Here is a 26,625-nt window from a genome sequence, read left to right as displayed (position 1 = left end):
GGAAAGCATAGTCAGTTACTTCCAGGGTGACATCCTAGTATATCTAAAAGTTATAATGGGGATGCTGGTGATGCAGAATAGCTTTTGATTTCGTTTCTAGTACCCTAAGGGTTGGAATTTCCACTTGTAGCTTAAAAAAAAAAAAAAAAGAATTGCAGTACATCATCTTTTTTTGCCTCATTTCCACAGTATTTGTTTCCTAGGGCTACTGTAACAAATCTCTACAGACTTGGTGACTTAAAACAATGGAGATTTACTCTCTTACAGTTCCTGAGACCAGAAGCCTAAAATCAAGGTGTCAGCAGGGTCCCCAACCCCTCCAAAAGCTCTAGGGGAGAGTCTGTCTGCCTCTTCTAGTTTCTGGTAGCCCAGGGCGGTCCTTGGTTTGTGTCTGCATATCTGTAATCTCTACTACCTTCACATAGCCTTTTTTTTTTTTTTCCTCTATGTCTTTTCTTCTGTCTCTTATAAAGACAGTTGTCTTTATACTTAGGGACCCCCTGGATAATCCAGGATGATCTCATTTCAAGATCCTTCACTTAATTTACATCTATGAAGACCTCTTTTTCCAAATAAGGCAACATTCAAGTCCCAGAGATTTGAATATTGGATATATTGATTTGGGACCACCATTCAATCTATTACAGAACTCAAGTGCTACTTTTAACTATTTGAAATATACATATTTTAAGCATAAAGATGAATGGTTTTAAAAATAAGTTTGCTTTGGTGTACTACTTTTCCTCAAGCTAATCCTAAAACTTTGTCAAGGCTGCACTTCATGTATTGACTAGTTAATTAAAGTGGTTAAATAAAGGGCTCCTGGGTGGCTCAGTGGGTTAAAGCCTCTGCCTTTGGCTCGGGTCATGATCCCGGGGTCCTGGGATCATGTCCTGCATTGGGCTCTCCTCAGCAGGGAGCCTGCTTCTCCATCTCTCTCTGCCTGCCTTTCTGCCTACTTGTGATCTCTGTCTGTCAAATAAATAAATAAAATCTTTAAAAAAAATAAGTGGTTGAATAAATTAATACATACATTTTGGTTATTACTGTTAAGATGGGTATATGCCCATGAGATTATCTACCTATCTATCTATCATCTATTTCTATCTTTCTATCTATTTCCTTTTCCTCCCTCTGTTTGACCCATTCATGCTTGACAGGTATAGTACATGAGGATAAATCCTATTTATATAATAATCCCCAAACATATTTATTAATAAGTTTCACAGATAATCATTGGGAAACCAGAATGTTCTTCCTCTTGACAAATGTGAACTCCATAATATTTGCGTTTATTCATTGTCATGACAATATATTAGGCTTGCTGTGTGTGCCTTTGTTTTATAATTTTTTCATTGGGTTTCTAGAAAATATGCATTTCCTTGTAGAGTAAGAAGTAAACATATACTTGAGCTCTTCTAAAATGAGAGTCAATTCATTTGTGATTTAAGAATAACAGAAAAAAAAAAGAATAACAGGAGCATCATTTAAAGGTTTCTAGCTACATTTAGAACACTGATTAGTAAGTTTTACCTTATAAATATTGTCTCTAATACACTGCTGTTTCCTAGCTTCTTTCCTCTCAAATGTCAAGCATTTTCAAAAGTATTATGTAAAAAAAGACATTCCCTGCAAAACCCACAACTTTAACCTATCCTTAGATTGCTTGAAGAGTTCTTGATCTAATTACCATGTTGAACTGCAGTTGTGGAGTTTTGATTTAAAAACAGAAAACTGTCATATTACTTGAATGAACACAATATTCCTTTATTTGACATTCTTATTTTCTTCTGTTTTTTTTTTTTCTAAGACAATATTCTGTTCAATATTCTTTGAGTTATTTTTATTAACAAAATAGAACAGAATAACTGGACAGAAATGTTTCTTCCTAGAGGAATCAAACATTTTTCTTTACTCTTTAGCCAAAATGTCTGAAACTTTGGTTTTTATTTTTTTAATATTACTTTTCACTATAACAACTTTCTTATGATCAAAAATGATTTATGTTTCTTGGTCCCAAAACAAAAAATAATGGGGTCATCAAAGATCATAGATAGCTTTACATTTTTTTCCTATGTGGAAACTAATGAATTTTGAATAGATTTAAATCTGTATTGTACTAAAAGTGAAATTTGGCTGCTAATCTCTTTTAGGCGATTTAAGGACTATAATTAGACAATGTAACTTATTTGATAATTTTCTAACAATATAAATCACAATGGGTATTTGAAAGTTGCACCTCTGTAAGTACTATAAAATGATAGCTACTTCAAAAAGTAAAATCTATTTTAACATAGGATTCTTTATATTTAAAACAACATTCAAATAATTTTGAAAGTTTCACAGTTGGTGGGCCAATTTCATCATTAGCTTTTGACTTTTGGGCATTTGTTTGCTGTTTGTTCTTTCCATTTAAAAGCATTATAATGCCTTTTCATGGGAATTGTATATTTTGGTGGTAACCCCTTATGTGAGAAAAGAGGAAGAATATGCCCATATATTATAAACTCTTTAGTTGGTGGTTTGGGCATTTTTATTCTTTTCCTATAAGTTGCTTAGAGCAGAAACTATGTAAGAAAATAAATTTATTAAAAATAAAATTGATGCATAGAGCAATTTGTTTAGAGTCTCTGTAAATATGATTAGTTATCTATTCTACTCAAGACAGAAATGAGTATTTGTTCTCAAATAAAATCTGATAGAGTAGATTATTTCCATGTTGGATTATAGTCGTTTGTCAGGTTCTTAGAGTAGTCACACAGTAATGCTCTACCAGATCTAACTTTCTGATTCTCCATAGAGAAAGAGCAATGGCTTTGAAAGCCCTTTAAAAAATGTAATTTGCAGACATTATTTCCCCATTATGTGAACATTACATATCCTAACAATTGTCCTCAGGTGAATCACTTAGTAATCTCTATAGACATGAATTAGAATATATTGGGAAGTGGGTCATAAGAGGAAGGTTAGCAGTAACTACCAGGGGTTAGTGTTTTGATTATCAGCTCCCATAAGCCTTCACATATGATTTTCCTGAGTTGTGGAGGAAATACAATTGGTATCTGTTGTATATATCACCTGGAGAAATGGTTTAAAATGCAGGTTCCTGGATCCTACGCCAGAGAGATAGATCCTGATAGTATGGAATCACTCTGGATTATTCTGTTGTGGAGGGGCCACATGTCCCTTGGAGAAATATTATTTTAGGGGTAATTCAATCGAAATGAATGGAAGGATAAAAAAGCAGGGAATGGATTCAAGTCAAAGAAGGCTTTGTTACATCTCCCTTAACATGTGGGGAAGTGTCTACTACTCTTTGCTAGATACTTTACATGTTACTGCATTTAATTTGTGTAGTGGTCTGAACAGGAAAAGTGAGTATTTGGAAGCGCTCTCACCCTTTCCAGAGTCTCATAGTTAGCAAATTGAGGAGAAAGGATCTGACCCTTAATCTGTTCTATTTCATGATTCAGTGATGGGACAAACCAATCACAGTCATGTTCAAAAGAATCTCTGAACAGAAGAAAATCTGGACATAGGCACTAGGCGAAATGGGAGAATTATATTCCATCTGTAAAATGTGGCTGTTTGTGGATGAAATGACATGATGCCTTTATTGTGCTTATTACATCTCTAAATAACCAGTATTTATTGTTATCTACTATTATCATTTTTATACCTTGCCTTCCTTTATCCCAACCTCCCACAAATTCAAAGTGCCTATAAGATGTGGGTAAGTGCCCTCGTTTTGCATGATAAAAGACTATGCTCAAAGAGGATAAGTAATGTACCCAGCTTACGTAGGTGAATGTATGATAAATATAAGTCTTGAAGTTATGTCTTTGGAATTCCAAAAACAGGATTTTAATGCTAGGTTTCCTGACTTAGACTCTCAGCTAGCTCTAACCACAGTCAAACATCAAATGGAAAAGGTGGAAGAAGATTGTTAGTCTTTATGATTTTATTTAGTTCTAAAGGTATAAAAATAAACTAAAAAGTGATAAGTATGCAAATACAATAATGTTAATTCAGGAGAACTTTTATAAAAATCCCATTTTAACATCTAATTATTCATGCTCATGATATAGAATTGTAAGTGAAAATTTTTCTATATAAAATGTCCTTTAATTGCTATTTTCTAATATAAGAAATGATATCTGAATAATTATTTTAAAGTTAAAAACTGAAATTTTTTTTATCAATTCATGCTTTCAATGCTTCTAGGATCTCAGATGTCACTGTAAGTTCATTTTCAAATAGATTCATAGAAGTTGTATAGTATCTTAAAATTCTGTGTCTGATTTAAATATTACCAGCTTGTGAGACTCAGTGTGTTCCAATAGGTTTGCAGCCTATGGCTAAAAATGTTAGTTACCATGCTCATTGTTTCTTGCTTTTATTCTTGTAGGGTTCCACGGGATTTCCTGGGTTTCCAGGTGCCAATGGAGAGAAAGGTGCACGGGTATGATATATAAGCATATTCCCTTAAACTTTGGAATTTAATGTTCTAGCATGAGTACCTATCACTCGGCACTCGACTCACAGTGGACTGTGATTTGCTACATACTGAAACTGTTTAAACTTCTTTGGCAGGGTGTCGCTGGCAAACCAGGTCCTCGGGGTCAGCGTGGTCCAACGGTGGGTGCCTTGATTTAAAAATCACGCTTTTCATTTTTTGGTCTGGATTTCATTTTCCAAGATAATTCTCTTCGAAAATACACGCTGGTTCTCTGCTTTTGGATGTACTTGGCACTGGATCAGTTTTCATCTTTTGCTCTCCCGTGCAGGGTCCTCGAGGTTCCAGAGGCGCGAGAGGTCCCACTGGGAAACCTGGCCCAAAGGTATTCTGAGTACTCCTTCCATTAGGGTTTGTTCTCTGTTCCTCTTCCAGAGGACGAAAGCTAGGAGAAGTAATCAAAACTGATTTTTCTTTTCTTTTCTTTTCTTTTTGTTGTTGTTGTTGTTGTAGGGCACTTCAGGTGGTGATGGCCCTCCAGGACCTCCTGGTGAAAGAGTAAGTATGACACAGTAACATAATATAAAATTAATATTAATAGTTTGCAAGTGTTTACATTTCTGGGAAAAGGTACTAGTGTCTGCAAATGGATGGGCACAGTGGTTTGCAAAATCTAGTCAGAGTTTAAAAATTCCTCTATTTTTCATTGACTTCTTTTTAAGAAAAGCAGAATCCGTTATGTACTACTAATTTTGTTATCGAAATGAGAGTAATATTGTGCATAATTGCCCTATGATGTCACTTCTAAACTCAAGCCAAAACAATTTTTTTTTTAAATATCTCTATAACACCTGCGCCTTCTCCTTCACTCCCCTCGCTTTCCTTATTGATATTCATTTTGTCCATAGCTCTGGAAGCAGCATTGTGCTGGTAAAATGCAAGCTCCCAGTAGCCGTTAAGTCACAATCGATACACATTCAAATCAAGATAAAACATCTATTCCAGTAAATAGAAAAACTATTTAGTAAATTGATTTTCAATTGATATAAAATAAAGCTAAATATACATGAGTAAGCATGCCCTTTATTTGTTTTCTTTTGGCAAAATACAGCATTTTTGTAGCCAGAGTTTTTGAAAGCTATCTTCTTTAAATAATTTTAAATATTAATTCTGTGTCACTTTTAAAGAAATTAGATTCACTTCTTCATATTCTATAGCAATGTTCGGGATTATGCAGTCATAGTGATATATTTTTGTATATTATTGTTTGAAATTTGTAATAGGTGTTTCACAAAAAGAAAAACAGAAACATCTTGTGATATTTATACAAAGAAAACTGAGAATAAGTAATTTTGGGGGGGACAAAGTTTCTATTTGTAACAGAAGTGTCAGTAGGTAAGACACAAGAATAAACATTTAATTACGGTTGTTTCCAGGCTTTAGTTCATATTTAATTTAATTAAACTTCTACTAAATGTTTCTCACTGTTGATAAACTATTCCCAAATTCAATCAGTTCTGTATGTTTTGAGTTCATAAATAATATATATATTTGAACAATTTTATGGCCAAAGTCATCTTAATAAGAAGATGTAGTTTAATTAAAATGGCTAAATCATTAAATGGAATAGAATTATTTCATAAATTATAGCAAATTTTTATGCTCATATCTTGCTTATGCATTCCAAAATATCACGATCAACCATATGTATTTACAATTTTGTAACAAAACACTGTGGCTCAACAGCCTGATTTTTAAAAATTAATTAATGTATTTGATAGAAATAGAGACAGACAGAGAGGGAAAACAAGCAGCGGGAATGGGAAAGGGAGAAGCAGACTCCCTGCTGAGCAGAGATCCTGACATGGGGTTCAATTCCAGGACCCTGGGATCATGACCTGAGCCAAAGGCAGATGCTTAACTACTGAGCCATCCAGGCACCACCCAACACATGATTATTTGTAATTGTAAAAATACTTTGAGAATAAGAAAAGTATATTTTGAGGATGAAAGTAAAGGTTAGTATAAAAAAAATTTAAGCTGGTAACCATTTTCGATAGCATTCATACATTTTAAATATACAGAACATATTTCCTGTGTTCTGCGTAGTTGATGAAACATTTTATCCCTATTATATCCTAATTTTCTGCAAAGGATTTTACTTGTCATAAACTATTTAGTTATGTCTTAGGCATAGTTGATAAATGATAGAAATAACATCATCAAAATATATGACTTGGGAAGTTTAGAGAGAGAGTTTTGTAGTACCTTGAACTAGACTAGAAACGGAAATACCTATATTTGCCCATGACTTCTTTAATAATATATTTGTTTATAAATATACATAGTATTATATGTACATATTATATACATGGCTTAGGATATTTTATATATATAGGAATACACACACACACACACACTCATTAGGATACTCTGAAATTTAATATAATTCCTTGTACTCATGATTTGCAGATCATGGATGTCTGTTATTAAAGATTTAGCTCATAGCTTTTATTTGGGTCTAGATCACCAAATTAAGCAAAAGCAAAACAAAAACAAAGACGAGAACTATGAAACTCAATTTTTACATAAATAACAGAATAGTTTGGGTTTAAGCATGTCCCTTGCAATATTTAGGACATATTAAAATTATTCCTTATTTATCTAAAATTCAAATTTCACTGACACTAGGTATTTTATCTGGGAACCCTGATTGAGTTCCAATAGTATCTTTATACTGAGTATGTATTTTCCACTTCAACTGGAAACTATTTTGATTAATACAGACAGAACATATAAATACTTTTTGTGGAATTTTATAAAGACTTTCTCTTTATATTCTCTAGAGAAGTGATTTTTGAAAGCTTTTTCATTAAAAAAATTTAAATTCAAAATCAAATTTTATTTGAAAAGGAACCAAAATATAGAAAGCAAAGAAATGACATTTTAAGAAATTAGAAAAATTGAGCTTGCTACATGACCTAAAAAAAATAATACTTTTAAAATTTTGTATTTAAAATAAAATTGTGTTTATAATATTCTTAAGTTATTATGATAGATACTGAAGAATGATAGTTTTGTACTTTAATAAGAATACCAAAATCTGTAAGTCCCAAAAGTTGCCCAGCATTTTGGGTAAACACACTGATATCTATTTATTTAATGACATGTCTAAATTTGAAGTTTCTTTTTGATTTTAAGATGAGATGCTGGTAGTAATAATTTGTGATGATTTCTGAACTAGTGTTTGCTTAAAAATGGTAATATTTCCCTTGGAAAAACTAAACTGATAAATTGAAAAGAATAAATTCTATTAAATACTAATTTTAGTGAACTTTATTTTTTATTTAAATATAAATAAATCTTATTCTAGTTGAGTTAATTAAATCTTATTTATATTTTCTTCCATTTTATATTTATTTTAGGAATATAATTATTATGTTCTGGGAACAGAAAGGATTATTTTAGCAATTATTTTGCTGTCTCTATAGTAAAGTTTACTTTTTGCATTTTAAAGATGTGTAAATATGAGTGTTGAATAATGTAGTTAATTAGGCATCAAGTTAAGAACAATATTATGAATGTATATTTGGATTGAATGTTAATGGGAATGATGATACAATATGTTTTTATCTTGTCTACAAAGAAGTTTATATGTGAGTAAAATGAGATATTGACATTTTCAGAAAATAAATTTTAAATATAGAAATGAGTTAAAGGTCTTTCTGAATTAGCCACTTGTTTCTTTCTTTTAGTTTTGTTTGGCTGGAGTCAGAACATTTATAGAGTCAATTTTAAAAATAACTTTTTGGGGGAGGGCTATGGAATTGAGATACTCTCTGTTTGGGGATGTTTCCAACCAATGTTAAAAGTCCAGCAAACCATGAGTTACTGTGGACTCTGAGAAACAAACTGAGGGTTTTGAAGGGGAAGGGGGTGGGGAGTTGGGTGAGTCTGGTGGTGGGTATTATGGAGGGCATGTATTGCATGGAACACTGGGTGTAGTGCATAAACAATGAATTTTGGAACACTGAAAGGAAATAAAATAAAATAAAATTGGGGGGAAAAAGTCCAGCATCTGTGGAACTTCTTGATACATCTATGTTCATCTATGTTCTTTTAAAATTTTTTTAAAGTTTTTTTATTTATTTATTTGACACAGAGAGAAAGGTCACAAGTAGGCAGAGAGGTAGGCAGAGAGAGAGGGGGAAGCAGGCTCGCTGCTGAGCAGAGCCCAATGCAAGGCTCAATCCCAGGACCCTGAACTCATGACCTGAGCTGAAGGCAGAGGCTTAACCCACTGAGCCACCCAGGTGCCCCTCAGTTCACTTTTAATATGAATTATAAATATAAAATAAATATAAATATAAATGTTTACAGTTTTCTTGATTTAAGACCATTGATGTGTGTGCTTTTGCGTACTGAATAATGTGAAAAATCATGCATTTAGCTTTTAGATTAGCATAGATTAGCCTGTTGCATTGCCTCAGTTCTGTCATTACGGTGAAGAAGCTATATGTTATGTTTTGGTTCATCTGTAGAAATAAACAGTAAAGTATAAAGATGTATCTTTCAATGCATATTCCTAAATTTCTTCACTGCTTTTTCTTTTCAGGGCCCTCAAGGACCTCAGGGTCCAGTTGGATTCCCTGGACCAAAAGGCCCTCCTGTGAGTGCCATAGGTTTTCTTTATCTTTCTCCATTGGACAATGTTTCCAAATTTTTGAGAGTCATGGTTTTATTTTAAATAATTTTTAGATACAAATTTTGATGAAAATTCTAATAAAAACAAAATTGCAATTCATAGTGTCAAAGAATGTACATTTTTCAATTTGTTTAACTTATTCAGTTTCAGTTTATTGAGTGTTTCTGATGTAATTCAAAAATATCTTAGTAAATATCCTTTAAAAGTATATTAAAGATGGAAAAAACATGCATGGGTGTTATTCTCTCCAATACTCCTCTCCTGCAATGAATATTATTGATGGCTTTAAAAATTACTACTGATTGTTAAATATTTATTTTATCAGTATTTCTCTTTTGTCTTCCATCACCCAATGTATTTGTCAAAATGTCACTTCCTAAATATGCTCTAGCATTCTGACATTACTTACATATCATTATAATTTATTTGTATTTATTATTTTTGTTTCCATAATGCATTCTTTTAAACAATGTAATGCTAACCCTTCTTGATTTATACCCCCTTTTTATATAATTTGCTGAGATATTCAAAGAGCTTCACAAAGTTAACTGAAATCCTTTATTCTCATACGTAAATATTCATGGAAACATAGGACATGCTCAACGCTCAGTTGTTTTCTGCTTCTTTTCTTAGCAATCTACTCAGTTTATTTATGAGAACTAGAATCAACTTACCCACTGTTTTAGTCCATTCTGGCTCCAGTAACAAAAAAAAAAAAAATGCCAAAACCAACCAAACAAAAAAACACACACAGAGACCAGCTAGCTTATAAACAACAGAAATGTATTTCTCACAGTTCTGGAGGCTGGAGGTCCTAGATCAGCATACCAGTGTGGTCAGGTGAGGGCTCCCTTTCAAGTAACAGACTTCTTATGGTATCTTCATGTGGCAGAAGGGGTTAGGGAGCTCTCCGGGGCCGCTTTCATGTCCCTGATTTCATTCCTGAAGTTCTCATCTTCATGAGGCAAGCACCTCCCAAAGGACCAAGGGACTAATAACATCGCCTCTGAGGGTTAGGATTTCAGTATATGAATTTCAACATATAACGTAGGATTTCAACATGCATTTCAACACAGTTTCAGGCTGTAGCACCCATGTGTCTAAGGAAGTTGTTCTCAAAGTGTGTTCTTTGGGTCAGAGCATCGTAGTACCACTGGAGATTTCTTAGACATGCTACCTTCCTCAGCTAGTCAGAACTCCAAGCGGGTGGCCCCTGTGTTTAGTAAATTCTCCAGATAGTTCTGATGCACGCTAAAATTTGTGAGCCACTCTTCCGGTCTACACCAGATAATGCTATGCAAACTTTAATGTGCATACAAATTGTGTGGGTACCTTGTTAAAAATGTAGATTGGATTTAATAGGTCTGGGATTAGTTTTGAGTCTTGACCTTACTGACAACGGTCCAGGTGATATCAATGCTACTACTCCATGGGCCATACTTTAAGTAACAAAGATAAAAAATATTTGACCAAAAATAAAACCAACGTAGTTTGGCTATGATCAACTCAGCAGGAAGCTAAGTATAGTTAAAATTTTCAGTCAATAATTTGAGAACCAAATGTTTTTTTCACTGCAGTAATACAGATAACTAAATCATTACTAGTAGTTTTATTCACATTCTGGATATTTTCTTTTGGGGGCTTATTGATATACATTTTTCAACTGAATATTCTAAATTGATTTTGAACTGAATCTTTTTGACAAAACCACAACATTCACCTTGTATGAGGAGGTTATATGGGACTTTTTATATATGCCAGTATTTCAAAAATTGTATATCCCAGTTCTCTATTTTCAAATAATTATAATTAACCAAATATATCCCTGTAACAATCTCACATAAAGAAACAATTCAGAAAATTCTGAACTAGGATGTTAAAATTTTAAATAAACATTACATCTGATTACATTATACTTTTAAATATGTTGAAAATAATTTATAACTAGATGAATATGGGCATCCAGTTTTTTATTGAATTGAATAATTCTCAATTTTACTGATAACTTTCAAGTGTGACTTTAGCTCACATCTTCAAAATATGAATTATTTATCATGAAATACTGACTTATAGTAAATATTAAATGTTGAAGCCATCTCTTTTGGCAACAATTTTTATTTTATTTATTTATTTATTTTTTAAAAGATTTTATTTATTTATTTGACAGACAGAGATCACAAGTAGGCAGAGAGACAGGCAGAGAGAGAGGAGGAAGCAGGCTCCCTCCTGAACAGAGAGCCCGATACGGGGCTCAATCCCAGGACCCTGAAATCGTGACCTGAGCTGAAGGCAGAGGCTTTAACCCACTGAGCCACCCAGGCACCCTGGCAACAATTTTTAGACACTGTGTTTAAAATATTATTTTCAACAATATTTTGCTTTATTACTGCAAACATATCAAAAAAGAATTGTTATCTATATTATAGTACTTTAAAAGGCTTAATGCAAATAGTTAGTATTAAATATAGGATAGTATCAATACTACCTGTATTTAGTGTTGTTTACCCACCATCTCAGTTCCCTTCAAAATGTAATATAGTAACGCAAAGTTACACATGTAGTGAAGTGAAAACACAGTTCCAAAAATGTATTCATAAGACATTTTTTAAAAAAAGATTTTATTTATTTAACAGAGAGAGAGAGAGATCACAAGTAGGCAGAGAGCGAAGGGGAAGCAGGCTCCCTGCTGAACAGAGAGCTTGATGTGGGGCTTGATCCCAGGACCCTGAGATCATGACCTGAGCTGAAGGCAGAGACTTAACTCACTGAACCACGCAGGCACCGCCATAAGACATTTTTCATAAGTATTTTGAAGCTGTGTGCATAGATCATTGTTTAGGAACATAAAATCCAGTGATACATATAAGTACCACATTATCATACCATTTATATTTGTACATATTGTACATATTGTTAAGAATTGTTTTCTTCATGTAATGTAATTTTATTGTCAAGGAAAACCGTTTGACCCATTTTTCCTCAGACTTTTTCAGTCCATTCTCTCATATATCTTTCAACAAGTTTTGAGCCATTAATCATGCATGCATTTTGTCTCTAAGAAGTATTAGAAGTATAATAAGTACCTACATTTGAGAAGCATGCAGTCTAGTTGGAGAAGCATGACATTGTTAAGCAACATTGCTTTCACTGCTAAACAAAATGATTTTTGTACTCTGTTTCTGTGACAAGTGAAACATCAGAGCATGAACTAAAAGTACCTATTATTTCTCTAGTATGCAGTTTTATAACATTTAGGACAGTAATGCCTTCATCTCTTTCATATGGAAAGAAGCAATTCAGGTGGAGGCTAGAGCCAAACTCCTTTTCCTACAAATAAATTGGGTCATCTTCCTTGTAATCAGAAAATGTGTATGTGTGTGTATGCATGCGTGTGTGTATGTTTTTATATATAAATTCACACATATACACATACACAAATGGATTATGTATAGAGTGCTTGGAATGTTCATGTGTAGAGTCTGTTAATCTCATGCCAGTGTCAGGATATAGTTATCCCATGAAGAAGAATTTTAACTCGAGGTGATTGAGATTTATAACACAACTATTATGAGATACATTCTATTTATAGAAGAGGAAAAATCAAAATTCAGTTCCAGTGGGAAGTGAAAAAAATATCCTTAACACTTATTTATAAGTGTCTTTTCACAGATTGCCTTGCACACTCTCATTTTGGGTAAATTTGTTGCCACTGCCCTTCAACCACATCAAAGGTCCGTTCTATTTTGACCAATAAAATTATTTTAAAATTAATGCTGTGAAATTATTTGGTAATCATTCTGCTTTATTTTATTGGATAGTAGTGTGGGAGCATTATAATTATTTAGAATTACTCACTTAATATTTAAAATATATACTTAAATCAAAAAATGATAATGCTATGAATTCTTTATGTAGTCTATTAATGCTGTTCCCTCACGATATGTGGGAAAGTCATTAAAAGTCATGTTGTATTCATATCAAGGTGACATTATTTTGATTTAAGACCACCATTTTTTTAAAGATTTTTTAAAAATTTATTTATTTGACAGAGATCACAAGTAGGCAGAGAGGCAGGCAGAGAGATAGAGAGGAGAAGCAGGCTCCCCACTGAGCAGAAAGCCCGATGCGGGGCTCGATCCCAGGACCCTGGGATTATGACCTGAGCCAAAGGCAGAGGCTTTAACCCACTGAGCCACCCAGGCACCCCTAAGATCACCATTTTATAGGATTATGATGTTTTGCAATAAAAGTATAACCTGTGCTTCTCAAATCAGCAAATGTAATGAGATATTGAAATATATATTTACAGATTGTTAGAAAATGTGTAAATGGTTTATGCTGATGGCAAAACACATCATTTGAGAGGCCTTTTAGTATGGGGGGAATGCCCCATTCCTGTTTACTATCCTTTAGCTGCCACTCTCTGTGTTTTTAGTTAAAACTCCTGCCCCCGATTGACAGTACATTTATTCCTATATGTATCAAAATAATAATACACTATAGACTTTTTGTTTACTGTTTTGAATTACTGAACTTACATGAAGTCTGCTATCAATTAACTACTTATTTCTGTGCTTCACCTTTAAACTGAGGGCAGAGCTAACTCTTATTGACTGCATATCTAGTGCCTAATACATAAAAATATGTAATAGGTGGTTAAGAAAGAAGAAATGTTTTGGGGCCTTGGTTAAAAACACTCCAGTTTTGGTCTTTTCAGAGGATGACACTAGACTCACTGAGGTCATCATGGGAACCATGAGCAGATCACCAAGTAAGCGATAATCTTGTGAAGTGTCATAAGAACAGTCATTGATTCAGAGCTGTTAGTTCACATGGCAGCCCGGGATGAGATGAGATCAGGGAACAGAGCTGGGAGTCAGGCCTTTCTCCTGAGTTTTTGAAGCCAAAGTCAAAAAGCCTTACTCTGGTGAAACAAAGCTGTCAGTGAAAATAATCTTCTTTTGAAAGAAAGCCTTATTTCCTAACTCAGTATAATAATAATTGATATTTGAAAATAGATTTTTGTAAATAATGTATTTTTAAAATAAGTAGATTTAAATGATTAACAGGGTGTGAGAGGTGTATCTGTTATTGTTAAAAATATTACTAAAATGATCATTTATCTTCGTTTATCTGGAGGGTGAGAATATTTCTGCCTCTACCTATTAAACCTGTTTTGAAATCTGACCCCAATACTTAATGGTTTCTGAGTAGGATGACTAATCCATAGTGCAGACTAAAGAAGCAATCTATAGTTCTACTAAGTATCTAAAACACAGGAACCACACGGAGTTGTTTAAGTATTCAGTTAATTGCTTCGTTTATTTCTTCAGTCATGACACAGACAGCATCCTTTAGAGAAAGTGGTACATAGTAGAGCGGCTGTCCAGGGCTTAACAAACATTATGTGTCCAAGAGGATATTTAAGAAAACCAGCTGGGAAAATTTGGCCTTGATGACTTCTAGAATTGATCATAGACCTGACCTTCTTCCCTTTATTTGAAGCAATTGAGAGACAAAGTGCCCTTGTTTCTAAGTTTGTATTTCTTTTCATTCTTATCAGTTAGAAGCTCAGACCACCACTAGAGGACACTATCTTTCTGCTATCCAGATCTTGATGCACAGGAAATTGAGTTAGGAACAGATCACCAAAAAAGAGGGGAAAAACAAACACTCCTTTGTCAATTACCGAAGAACTAAACCTTTTTGTAAAATTAAAAATACAGATCTGTATGAATGTGTTTTTTAAAAATAGATGTTAATGAAATCATTTATAAATGTAAAATGTTCATAAGGGAGTAATAACAATCTTCTCTTGGTCACAGTTACAGATAGAATTATCCTAAAGAGATATATACACATACCACTATTGTATATAAAATCAACAGAACATCAAAATATGATACCTAATGAAAATATGATGAGAAAATTGTCTAACAGATAACGTTTAAAGTATAAACAATTTCAAGGAATATTTATGACATGTGGTATTTAATATTTGTGATTTCAGGGACCACCTGGGAAGGATGGCCTGCCAGGACACCCTGGACAACGTGGAGAGACTGTAAGTGACCCCACCCTTTTGCCTGAAAATTTCCATCTCTAGTACCTCATCATTTCACAAAAAGCTACTTTATTATGAGGTTTACTAGGTTTTGGACAATGGAGAAATTAATCTCATTGAAACTTTTATTAAAAAAATGTATGTATAAAATACATAAATTGACCCAAATTTGTATCCCACCACAAATGAATATACTTGAGGATATGGGGTTTGATTTTACTGTCTTTACTGTCAAGAACAGCACTTTAGGGTTGAGCTGACAGAGAAGAGCCCGTTATCTTTTGGACACCTCTCCAAGGTTGTCAACCTTGACCTTTTCAAAGAAGTATTTATTTAAAGATATATTCTGTCCAACCCTGTCACACGTCCACTCTCTAAAGGAAACATGTACACTAGGCCGTGCATTTAATACATTCTTCTATCCAGAACAAAAGGATGAAATATTTTCTGGTATTAGAACCATCAGTCTGTAACTGTGTTGAAACGATGTCAAATGCATCCTCTCGCCTCAAGTAAGAAAATGTAAATGAAAATTGTAACTGAATTTTATTTTAAAATTATGAGACTGTAACATTAAATAATTTGTCTGAATACCTTATATGAATAACAGTGATTTGGGCAAGGGGGAAACTGGCACTTGAAGTATGGTTTAAAAATCCCAGTGGGTTTGTTTATTTATTCTGCCAGTGTTACCAAACCATGTGTCTGGCTTTTCCAGGGGGATGTTAGTTTAATCAGAAGTTACCATAGCTTAGCACATTTCCTTGGACTCAATTCTTGGATCTCACCATTGATTAATTTTATCCAGATTTCCTAAGGAAATCACAACACAGACTAGCTTTCACGATGTGTTTCGAAGTCATTTTAGGGCATGCAGCCAGCATGAAGACACATTTGGAGTTGCACTGTAGTGCACACACAGCAACAAATCTGAAAACGGGATGATCTTTTTGCGTAGGATAAACATTCTATCAGCAGCAACTCAATTCCTGTTTTGCTCACCATGTGATGATGCTTAGTGTAATAGCTTCTTCGTTTTAGTCAGATTGTAAACTTCAAAGTCTTGGATTTCAAAAGCAGAATCAAATATGATTTAGTGAGACCAAAGAGTAAAATTGTTTGGGTTTCCTCCCGGGAATTACATCTGCATGAGGAGCATAAAATAAACTCTTTAGTGGAGAATCCATACTCAGATTTGCAAATGTACTCTCATTCAAATCTTGCAGTCAATCATTTTTAACTAAGTCATTGTGTAGTTTCGTGGGAGTAACTCTAGAATATTTTCAAACTGTCTTTTGAAAAGGGGGTACCTAGAGAATAGGCATTATAAAATCCCTTTTGTCTTTAATTTAATCAAGACTTTCTGCTTCTACCCAGAGGAACTATTTTATATATAACATTTAAATTTAAACAAAGCATATTAAAATAGCATATTAACTAGTGATTCTAAGATAGATCTTCTCCTTCAGTAGTTTCTCATGGAAAAATGGAATATTGTATTTCTGATTTCAAATCCACTTTTTATTTTTTTAAGATTTCATTTATTTATTTGACAGAGTGATAGAGAGCACAAGTAGGCAGAGCGGCAGACAGAGGGAGAGGGAGAAACAGGCTCCTGCCTGAGCAGGGAGCCTGATGTGGGGCTCGATCCCAGGACCCTGGGATCATGACCTGAGCCGAAGGCAGCCGTTTAACCGAATGAGCCACCCAGGCCCCCTCAAATCCACTTTGAAGAGCAAGAGTGCATCATCCTGCAGTCAGGAACCTTTCTTTCTCACTTTGTTCTGTGCTGACTGGGATTCAAAGGATTGCCTTGTATAGAAAGAACCAGAATCTAGAGCAGCCATATGCTGCTATATATGTGTCACCTTATTTTCAAGGAGAAATTCTTTTGTTATATTTGAGATTAGTCCCCAGTGAGAATTCCTTGAATTGAAGTGTCATTCTCCCGTTTTAAAATTCAAAGCTTTTTAAGCCACTGGCAATAATTCGAAACAATTTCTGTTATACTGAAACAACCCAAATTTGTCTCAGGAACACACTGGCCAAATCCTACAGTCATCCTAAAATTAACTTAGTCTCCTACAGATTATCAGAATAGAAGTTAACATTTTTACTGGGTCTTACAGCAGACCCAACATAGCAAAGCTATCTCCATTTTCAGGGACTTTGAAAAACATAATTTAACTTATTATTCTAAAATTAAACGGCAAGTATAGTCTTATTACATGACAATATTTAACAAGCACACTACATTGTGAACTATATAATTTTCTTGTACAAGGTCTTTGTTACATTTATTGGATATTTACAAATACTCTGAATGTATTAAAGGAGCAAACATAAACAAGCCGTCCTCCAGTTCCTCCCGAATCAGTCACCTAGTCAGATGTGCTAGCACCCAAGGTTTTCTCTTTCCACATTTTTCACAGAATTTCCTCAATTAAGCATTGATTTTTAATCAGTTGATTTTCATTAATTATTATTATAAGCATTTTTTTGTGTGCTGTTCTTGCTCTTACAGTTGCTAAGGAAAAAAAATTAAGACTTTAATTTTTTTTTCACATTCAGTATTGCATTTATATCTTCATGTCAAACTTGGTGATCAGAAATTAGGAGAAGGGTAATCCAGACAGAAGGAACAGGCTATGCAAGTATGTGGTGTATGGCTATATTCAGAGAAGGGTTAGAAAATCAGCATGGCTAAGAATGTAAAACATATTCTATGATATAGTCCCCTTGTATTAGTTTGTTTTACTGTTTTTTAAAGATTATTTTTTTAAAGACTTTACTCCTTTATTTGACAGAGAGTACAAGCAGGGGGAGTGTCAGGCAGAAGGAGAGGGAAAAGCCGGCTCCTCATTGAGCAGGGATCCCGATGCAGGACTCGATCCCAGGACCCGGATCATGACCTGAGCTGAAAGCAGGCACTGAACTGATTGAGCTCCCAGATGTCCCTGTTTTGCTATTGAAAGTGGGATCTCAAGAGAAACCCTGTTGATCTTAAGATTAATGGATTTTAAAAAGTAAAAGAAATCTGTTTTCTTTCCCTGAAATGTCAATTCAAGTAATTACAAATATAGGTTATTTTCCTTTTCCCTACTATAAAAATTCTGTTACTATTAATAATTCAATCAGTTATCTGGGAGGTTACTGTATAAATACAGGACTACAGTTTCTGCCCTTTGCTCTTCAGTCTTATTATTTCCAGTCTCATGTTGCCGCCAGTACTTTGGCAAAGGCCATTTGCTTTAATTCAGTTCGGAAGGTTTTTCTCCCCATATTTTGAAGCTACTTGTCCAACTATTAAATGTAAATTAACTTACATGAGAAGGAAATTTGCCAATCATAGAACAGTCATACAGAATGACTAACCCAGGAGTCTAGAGAAATAAAGACACCGAAAGATATGCTCAAAGGCTTTGTTTAGTGACTACCCGCTGTTTACATCTCCCAGATTTTATCTTAATGGCTGCATTATTTACAAGGTACATTTGTAACTATATTTGGGGGAACTTTAAGAAAGAATACTGATAAAATGCTGAAATGATTACCAGTCATGCAGTGTTCTTTTTATAAATGTACTCTACATCCTGTTTTATTTTTGTTTTTGTTTTGTTTTGATTCTGTTCTTACTTTGTTTTATGTTGGAATGCAGGAAAGGAAAATGCACTAGTATCACAGACCATAGATTTATCTCTGTATATAGAACCAGTGGACTGTTTCAAGAATGTCTAAATCATCATTTATTTTATCCACAAACATTGCTATGTTAAAATTCTCACTGTTGTTTGACCAGGTAGAATAGGGCTCAGAATACGTTCTCCCTCCATCTTCATCCAATGGTCTTCTTTTCTTTTTTAAGTTTATTGAAAGTAATCCTTGGACTGTAATGTGAAATAATGAGGGTGGTAAATTTAGAATTAAAAAAAAAACCTGGAATATAATAACTGATATTTAAGCATTTAAAAATAAGTATTTTTAGGGGCACCTGGGTGGCTCAGTCAGTTAAGCATCTGGCTTGATTTTGCTCAGGGCCTGATCTCAGGGTTGTGAGATTGAGCCCCGTGTCCAACTGCATGCTCAGTTCATGTTTAGGATTCTCTCTCTCTCCCCCTCTTCCTCTGCTCACCCCACCAAAAGAAAGAAAGAAAGAAAACTAATAAAATAAAATAAATTTTAAAATAAGTATTTTTAGCCAAAAAGTGACTTTGTTTTAATGCGAGTGATCTTAACCAAGTTTTAATTTATGCTTTTTCATGTTTTAACAGATTATGTTTTCTTTCCTTAGGGATTTCAAGGCAAGACTGGCCCCCCCGGGCCAGGGGGTGTCGTTGGACCGCAGGTATGTCCCTTTACTTTATTTTTCTAATAAGAGTTATTTTCCTGTTTATATTTTCATCTTTTCTATTAAAATCTGCCCATTTTATTATGATCCAAAAGGGTGTATTTTAGATTTTACATCACATTTAAATAAATGCAACTGACCTACCTCAAATAAGCAAACTATTACTTAGCTGAAGAGATATTTTTTTTTCAGTTGGCTGCAAAAATAAAGGATAATAAAACAAATAATGAAGATTAAGTCAGAAAATTCACAATGAAGTTAACATGAAACCCCGACCACAGTACTATTCTGCTAAAACCACCAAAATGGTTTATTAGAAAGGTTGACCATCAAGTTTTCCCAGAGTTTCAAATTACAAAATGACTTCAGATTTCTGAGTAGAAATTAGACTAGATGTATAATATATTAGAAATATAATATAAAGCTTTGAACACAGATTTTTCCCTTAAATTATAATATTTGTAGTATATTGCATGTTTCTTAAGATTTTTGTCTTTATAACAATGATTTCCATCAATGATAAAATAGTTGCAATCTTTGAATATGCCTAAATCATGACAAAGACAGTTTTTCAACATAGGTGGCAGGAAGAGTCTCAAAAATTGATACAATATGTTGAATTATAGAATAATTTGTGAGAATAGAAAATATTTATCCTGGCAAAGTGGCATTGAATGGAAAGGACACATTTAGTTTACTCAGCCAGAATGTTACCCCTGCTAATAACAAATCATAGCAAAAGAGCAAGAGCAGTTGAATAAGTCTTTTAATTATTTAATTGCTTTAAATAGTTTTTTCTCAGCCTATAATTAGTTCTTAAGACTTTGTAACTCAAATACACCCACACACATACTCATACACAAACACACAAACGATAAGCAGAGAAACAAAACGCATCTTCTTTCTAGGAATATGTGTGACAGAAGCAAAAATGAAGAATTCTTGGAATGATTAATCATTTAATTCCAGAGATGAATCCTGAAGCAAGGGAAATGTTGTTTACTCTTTTATAAAAGAAAAATGCATACTTGCATGATTTTTTTTTTTTTGCCTACTTTTTATGTATGTGCTGAAGAACTCTTTTTTTAAAGATGTTATGTATTTGTTTAGAGAGACAGCATGCATGCGAGTGGGGGAAGGGGTATAGGGAGAGAATCTCAAGCAGACTGCACTGAGCATGGAGCCCCATGCGGGGCGACATCTCACAACCTTAAGATTAGGACCTGAGCCAAAGTCTAGAGTTGGTTTTTGAACCTACTGAGCCACCCATGTACCTCTGTACTGAAAAGTCCTTAACTGCTTATCAGTTCTAATTAAAAAAAAAATAATCCCTCAATAATTAGTTACTCTTACTTTTTTTTCATTATAAGCAACTTCGTGGCAATTTTCTATAAAAAGATATAACTTAAAGAATGATTCCTATTACATTCAATACCTGTGAATAGAAATGAAATCAAAGTTCAACTAGAATGTAGACATCAAGGGGCTTAACTGGTTATTTCAGGACCTTACCCTTTTTGAAAATTCATCTCTGCCTAAAGTAGAACACCTGGCTTCTGAGATCTTTGTTGTTGTTGTTGTTGTTGTTGTTGTTGTTGTTGTTGTTGTTAAAATATCAGGTGTTTTACTGAGGATGCGTTTCCATTGAGTTAGTTTTCTTTATTGGTTCTTTTAAGAGAGAAAATCCAATTCCTAATTTCAGTAACCTAATTTTCAGGTTAAGACAAAAGAAGTGATTTAATAGGAACAATATTGATTGTGATATTTCATATTTATTCTGTTTTTTTTATAGTCATGTGAATCACTGCTCGTTTTTGTCTCAATGGCGATAGCCATTAAATTTGGATCAATTTTATATTGCTTGCTACTGAAATTCCAGTGATCAGATATTCAAGAAAAATTCCTCTGTGGGGTGTATGTTTGTACATTAATGATAAATTGGAGACTTTCAGCAACATACAATTAAAAGAATTTAACCTAGAAATTTACACTCAAATATAAGGCAGATGCATTCTTTATCCTATAGCAGACACTAAGAATCTGTTGTATTTTTAAAGAAATAACAGGGAATGATAATGCATTAACACCTTCAGCAACACATTCCACTGTTTAACAGCCTTAGCATCTGGAAACTTTCCCTTTATATGTCTTTAACTTAAATCCTTCATTTTGCTTTATTCTAAGTGGAGATACAGAGCAACTGGTCACCATTCTCTATTTACACTTGAAAGCTCATTAAACTTTAGCACCACAGAACAGCACCACTCAGGGGACACATAAATGACCTGACATTTTTCACTTTGGCATTTGCAGCAATTTAAGGGAGAGGGCTGTTTGTTACAGCCTTTGGCTGGGAGGAGCTGCCAGCCCAAACTCGAGCCTGCAGGATCTCCCTGCTACATTCCCTAGACTTTGTCAAATGAATATAGATTAACTGTAGAGAGATCTCCAGTCATGGAAATTCCAAGGAGAACCGCTTTGGTTGTTTGGGTTCCAGGGGACCGAGGCTTATTATCAAGCAGTGATTCACTGAGTAGCTACCAATGTGGTACTGATGCCTCTTTTAATCCTAAACTCATTCAACTTCTTACATAAAAAGAGGGGGAATGGGATGAAACTAGTTAAAACCACAGTTTTTTAAAATTTTATTTTAATTAATTTATTTATTTGACACAGAGAGAGAGAGAGATCACAAGTAGGCGGAGAGGCAGGCAGAGAGAGAGGGGGAAGCAGGCTCCTTGCTGAGCAGAGAGCCTGACACAAGGCTTGATCCCAGGACTCTGGGATCATGACTTGAGCTGAAGACAGAGGCTTTAACACACTGAGCCACCCAGGCACCCCAAAACCAGGGTTTTTAACAATACTTTGGCCTCGCTCTGAAACATTCCTGGTATGGAATGAAGAAAATAGCTATTTGAATTTACCTATGTAAATCAGGTCCTAACGAAGGATGACACTTATTTCTTTTCAGACTCCTCCCAGATAAGGTGCTTTTCTGTTTTGTAGGACAGCATGGAAATAAGTGAAAATGATAACCTTCTGTGAAAAGGAGCACTATTTCTTTGGGATTTGTGTTATCCTTATCAAAAGTAAAAGAGAAGTCTAATGAGATTTCACTGATCCAATTTAGGGACCAACTGGTGAGACTGGTCCAATAGGTGAACGAGGACATCCTGGCCCTCCGGGGCCCCCTGGTGAGCAAGGTCTTCCCGGTGCTGCAGGAAAAGAAGGTGCAAAGGTATGACACACTCAAGGAAACTTCTTGGCTGAAAACATCCATTTACTTTTCACTCTGGCTTCTCATCACTTATCCATAGGGTCTCTACATATTAGCATAGTATTTAAATAGATCAGAAAAATATATCAGTAAAATATCCAGCTTATTGTACTTTAAGGTGTGACTGAACAATAGCATAAGACCACTTAGGTCCATTGGCCATGAAGCCGTGCATTTATACACAGTCTTAAATATAGGTAGTGGTCAGTTCATTTTAATGTCTACGGCATTCCACACAATATTCTCATTATTGAATGACATTTAGGTTTCACTCACAGGTTAGAGGCAGTAACAGCTTTGCGTATAGAAATATGTAGAAATTACCCTCTAAATTGATGTGTATTATATTCCTTAGGGTGACCCAGGTCCTCAAGGTGTCTCAGGGAAGGACGGACCAGCAGGACTACGTGGTTTCCCAGGTGAAAGAGGTCTTCCGGGAGCTCAGGTATACTCAGCATAGAGATAAGGCATGTAAATGAGATTACTTTTCAGAAGCATGTTTCTCAGACTTAACTAAATATGCATAAGTAATTAAGGGGAGATGCATAAGCATTGATTATCCTAATATATATGACAATGTATATTTGTGCCTAAAACACTTCTTACCATCTCCATTTTATCAATCATACGCCTCCTATTTATATTCAAGTCAAATAGATTCATTTTCTTTGTTTTTATTCTCATTTCCCAGGGTGCACCTGGACTGAAAGGAGGGGAAGGTCCCCAGGGCCCACCGGGTCCAGTTGTAAGTATGATTATAATAAATAGCCATGCTACCCTTGGTTGCAAATTATAGCTCTTCTTTCATCACTCTCATGCTGTGATCCCACGGTGTGTAGGAGAGAAAATAAACACACGTCAATCAAATCAGTCAATGCCTGGCTTCTGCTAATTGCATGCACTAATGAGTGCAGAAACAGAGGAGTTTAGACGATTGGAAATATTTACTCCACCGTTGCTGTCAGAAGGTAAAAGGAGCTAGCTTGCTTCTTAAATACCCAAAGAAATAAATCATAATTTGTCTTATTGTAAGTACTTGATGAGACTTGAATTTTGTCAATGCTTTTAAAAAACTCTCCTAAGCGGGAAAGGTATATATTCATTTCTGTGTTACCCAGATTGCTTTATTTAGTTAATGTAACCTTACAAAGTAATTAGCAAATGAGCAAATACCAGATTTTTACTTCACCTTTTCCTTTTTGAGATATAGATCAATCCCTCTGAAAGCAGTTGAATACAGCCTTCATTTTTGCCCATGAGTTCACCTTTGTTCTTACCTGTACTCGGAAAGGTTACCAATAACAGCCAAACTGCCAGGTTTAGTAGCCTCATCTCATTCTCTTCTCATTCATATTTCATCAAGTTGAAAAGCTGAAAGTGGCTTTAAATCCTTATACGAAATGTTGACGTCATATTCCCCCCCCTCCAAAGTATTTTTTTAATGTGTCCCGCTTTCTTTTTTCTTTCTTTTTTTTTTTTAAAGATCTTATTTATTTGACAGACAGAGATCACAAGTAGACAGAGAGGCAGGCACAGGGAGAGAGGAGGAAGCAGGCTCCCTGCTGAGCAGAGAGCCCAATGTGGAGCTCGATCCCAGGGTCCTGGAATCATGACCTGAGCCGAAAGCAGAGGCTTTAACTCACTGAGCCACCCAGGCGCCCCTGTGTCCTGCTTTCTTGATTGCTACTGCCGCCACATTTGTTCAGACTCTCTCCTTCCTCAGTAGTGTCTTACCTCATGCTCCTGATTCCATTTCCTTAGCTTCTCCAGTTTTGCCCACTGATTTGAGAATACAGGTACACATCCTTAACTATGCCATCCTTCTGCTTTTCTGCAGCTCATGATCCCACATTGCCTTCAGAAATACACTCCTTATAATGATTAATGAGTCATCTTCACAGCTTGGTCCCATTCACCATAGTCTGTTTTATTTGCCTTGTTGACTCCTTCTAATTCTACCCAGTTTAATGCGTTGAACTTCATCCTTCTCAAACTGCCACAATCTTTTATATTTTGCAGAGAGAATACTGCTTACTTTTCCCTTTCTTCAATTTTCCCTTTCTCTACTTCACCAAAATTCTACTCACCCTAAAAAGATAAGGCTGAAATGTTAAATCTCTGTAAAGTCATCTCTGGACAATTTGCCTCCATTTCACTTATTGATGAAATTTCTTCACCTTTAGTGATTTTTGTTGTGGTTTGTATTTTAGAAATTACATTGGAATATAACAGTTGTCTCTCTCAGTAGAATGTGAGCTTCTATGTTATTTTGGTACCTCAAGGCACTGTGCCTGACACACAGGAATCCTTCCACATCTATCTATTTGAATTATCCGAAAGCCTAAGTGTATATAGCATAACTAATACTGAGAACATGGCATGATAAACTTTGGCAGATTGAATAACATATTTAATCTGCAAATCACATAAATGTCATGTTACAATGATTAAGGTAGGTATGGACATACAGTAGACATTTTTTAGAAGGAAAAATAAGCAGTTCAGCAGCTATATTTGACCTTCTATATGCATAAAATTATGTAGAATGTTTAAAAATATCCTCATAAGTTAGTGCTGGTAGCACTAGCAGAAACAACAGCTGAATATGACAGAAGTTTTCATTTGAGTATAGACTCTTCAAACTGTCTAGCACAATGCAATCCATTTAATCAGAACTTCAGGATCTAAAGTGCGTTCATTTTAGGAACACGTATATATACTTTAAGATCAAGTTATTGTATCTGTGAAAACTGAATCATGACTACAAGGATTATATTGTTTAAACTTATCTTTTAGGGTCCAGTCAAATAATGCTATCCCAGGTGTTTGGAACAGTTCATATCTGTATATTTGTAAGGTGCACAGTGTATATAAGAGATACACTCAACAGAATGGTAATCAGCAATTATCTGACTGCATGAAAATGACATATTAAATATGATATGAAGATCTAGTGTTTATTTAGTTGGCTTATTTGGCAATTGCCACTTACCTCCCTATATGCAATTAAGTTCCATGAAATGTATCCCTTTAAGTGGCTTTAAGATAAACCATTTTGAAAGAAAAACACCAAACATTAAACGATACTATAAGGACAGTCGATGATTAAATCCCTAATGACATACACACAATAAATATCAATTCTGCAAGGGCGGGAGAAAAAGAAGAGAAAGCAGCAGAAAAGGTCTTGTAGGAGGTGGCTTCACAGAGGGCAGAAGATTGCAAGATCATTTAAGAGCAAGAAAAAAATAAGGTATTAGGGAGTATCTCATCATACCAAAGTGGAGTACATTGGGAGAAAGACTAAAATTAGATGAATTTTTGCTAGGATCCAGGCACTCTGCTATGTATGTATGCAATTTAAAGCTAAAGCAGATATATAATATGGCATATGATTATTGAAGTTCTAAAATGGTAAGTTGAAGTAATTTGAAGATTTGAAGTTTTTGAAGCAAGTGGAGAAAAAATTGAAATGCAGTAAAACTTAATTTTAGGGAAAATATCATTATTATGGTGTAACATATAACAGAAATGAGAGAGACTCGATAAGCATAAAAGCTCAGTGCTCACTGTCATGATATGAGTGAGCCAGTGATGAGGCCCATGGGAAGTCGAAGGACAGGACAGATGTAACAAACATGAGGAAGGCAGGATAGGAGGATTTATTACTAAGATTAGATGTGGGCAGTGAGGAAAGATGAAAGCTGACTGATGACCTCAAGCTTGTGTCCTTGTGAGAGTGACAGTTCACTGATGCCTTCCATGCCTGGAGCAA

General features: G+C 34.6%; 1 protein-coding gene across 4 annotated transcripts in view; it reads left to right on the top strand.

The window, feature by feature from the left end:
- COL11A1 (collagen type XI alpha 1 chain) overlaps positions 1 to 26,625 on the top strand; it is a 200,902-nt gene that overhangs the window by 112,781 nt on the left and 61,496 nt on the right. For all 4 annotated transcript variants that reach the window (XM_032867238.1, XM_032867239.1, XM_032867237.1 and 1 more), the window contains 10 exons: positions 4,409 to 4,462; positions 4,594 to 4,638; positions 4,788 to 4,841; positions 4,970 to 5,014; positions 9,072 to 9,125; positions 15,172 to 15,225; positions 19,517 to 19,570; positions 22,704 to 22,811; positions 23,206 to 23,295; positions 23,542 to 23,595. In XM_032867238.1, coding sequence (XP_032723129.1) covers positions 4,409 to 4,462; positions 4,594 to 4,638; positions 4,788 to 4,841; positions 4,970 to 5,014; positions 9,072 to 9,125; positions 15,172 to 15,225; positions 19,517 to 19,570; positions 22,704 to 22,811; positions 23,206 to 23,295; positions 23,542 to 23,595 — 612 coding nt within the window. The remainder of the gene's footprint in view (positions 1 to 4,408; positions 4,463 to 4,593; positions 4,639 to 4,787; positions 4,842 to 4,969; positions 5,015 to 9,071; positions 9,126 to 15,171; positions 15,226 to 19,516; positions 19,571 to 22,703; positions 22,812 to 23,205; positions 23,296 to 23,541; positions 23,596 to 26,625) is intronic.

This window comes from Lontra canadensis, unplaced genomic scaffold (genome assembly GCF_010015895.1).
Source record: "Lontra canadensis isolate GAN:19392208 unplaced genomic scaffold, GSC_riverotter_1.0 scaffold33, whole genome shotgun sequence".
Taxonomy (NCBI): Eukaryota; Metazoa; Chordata; class Mammalia; order Carnivora; family Mustelidae; genus Lontra; species Lontra canadensis.
This window is presented reverse-complemented; position numbering and strand designations above follow the sequence as displayed.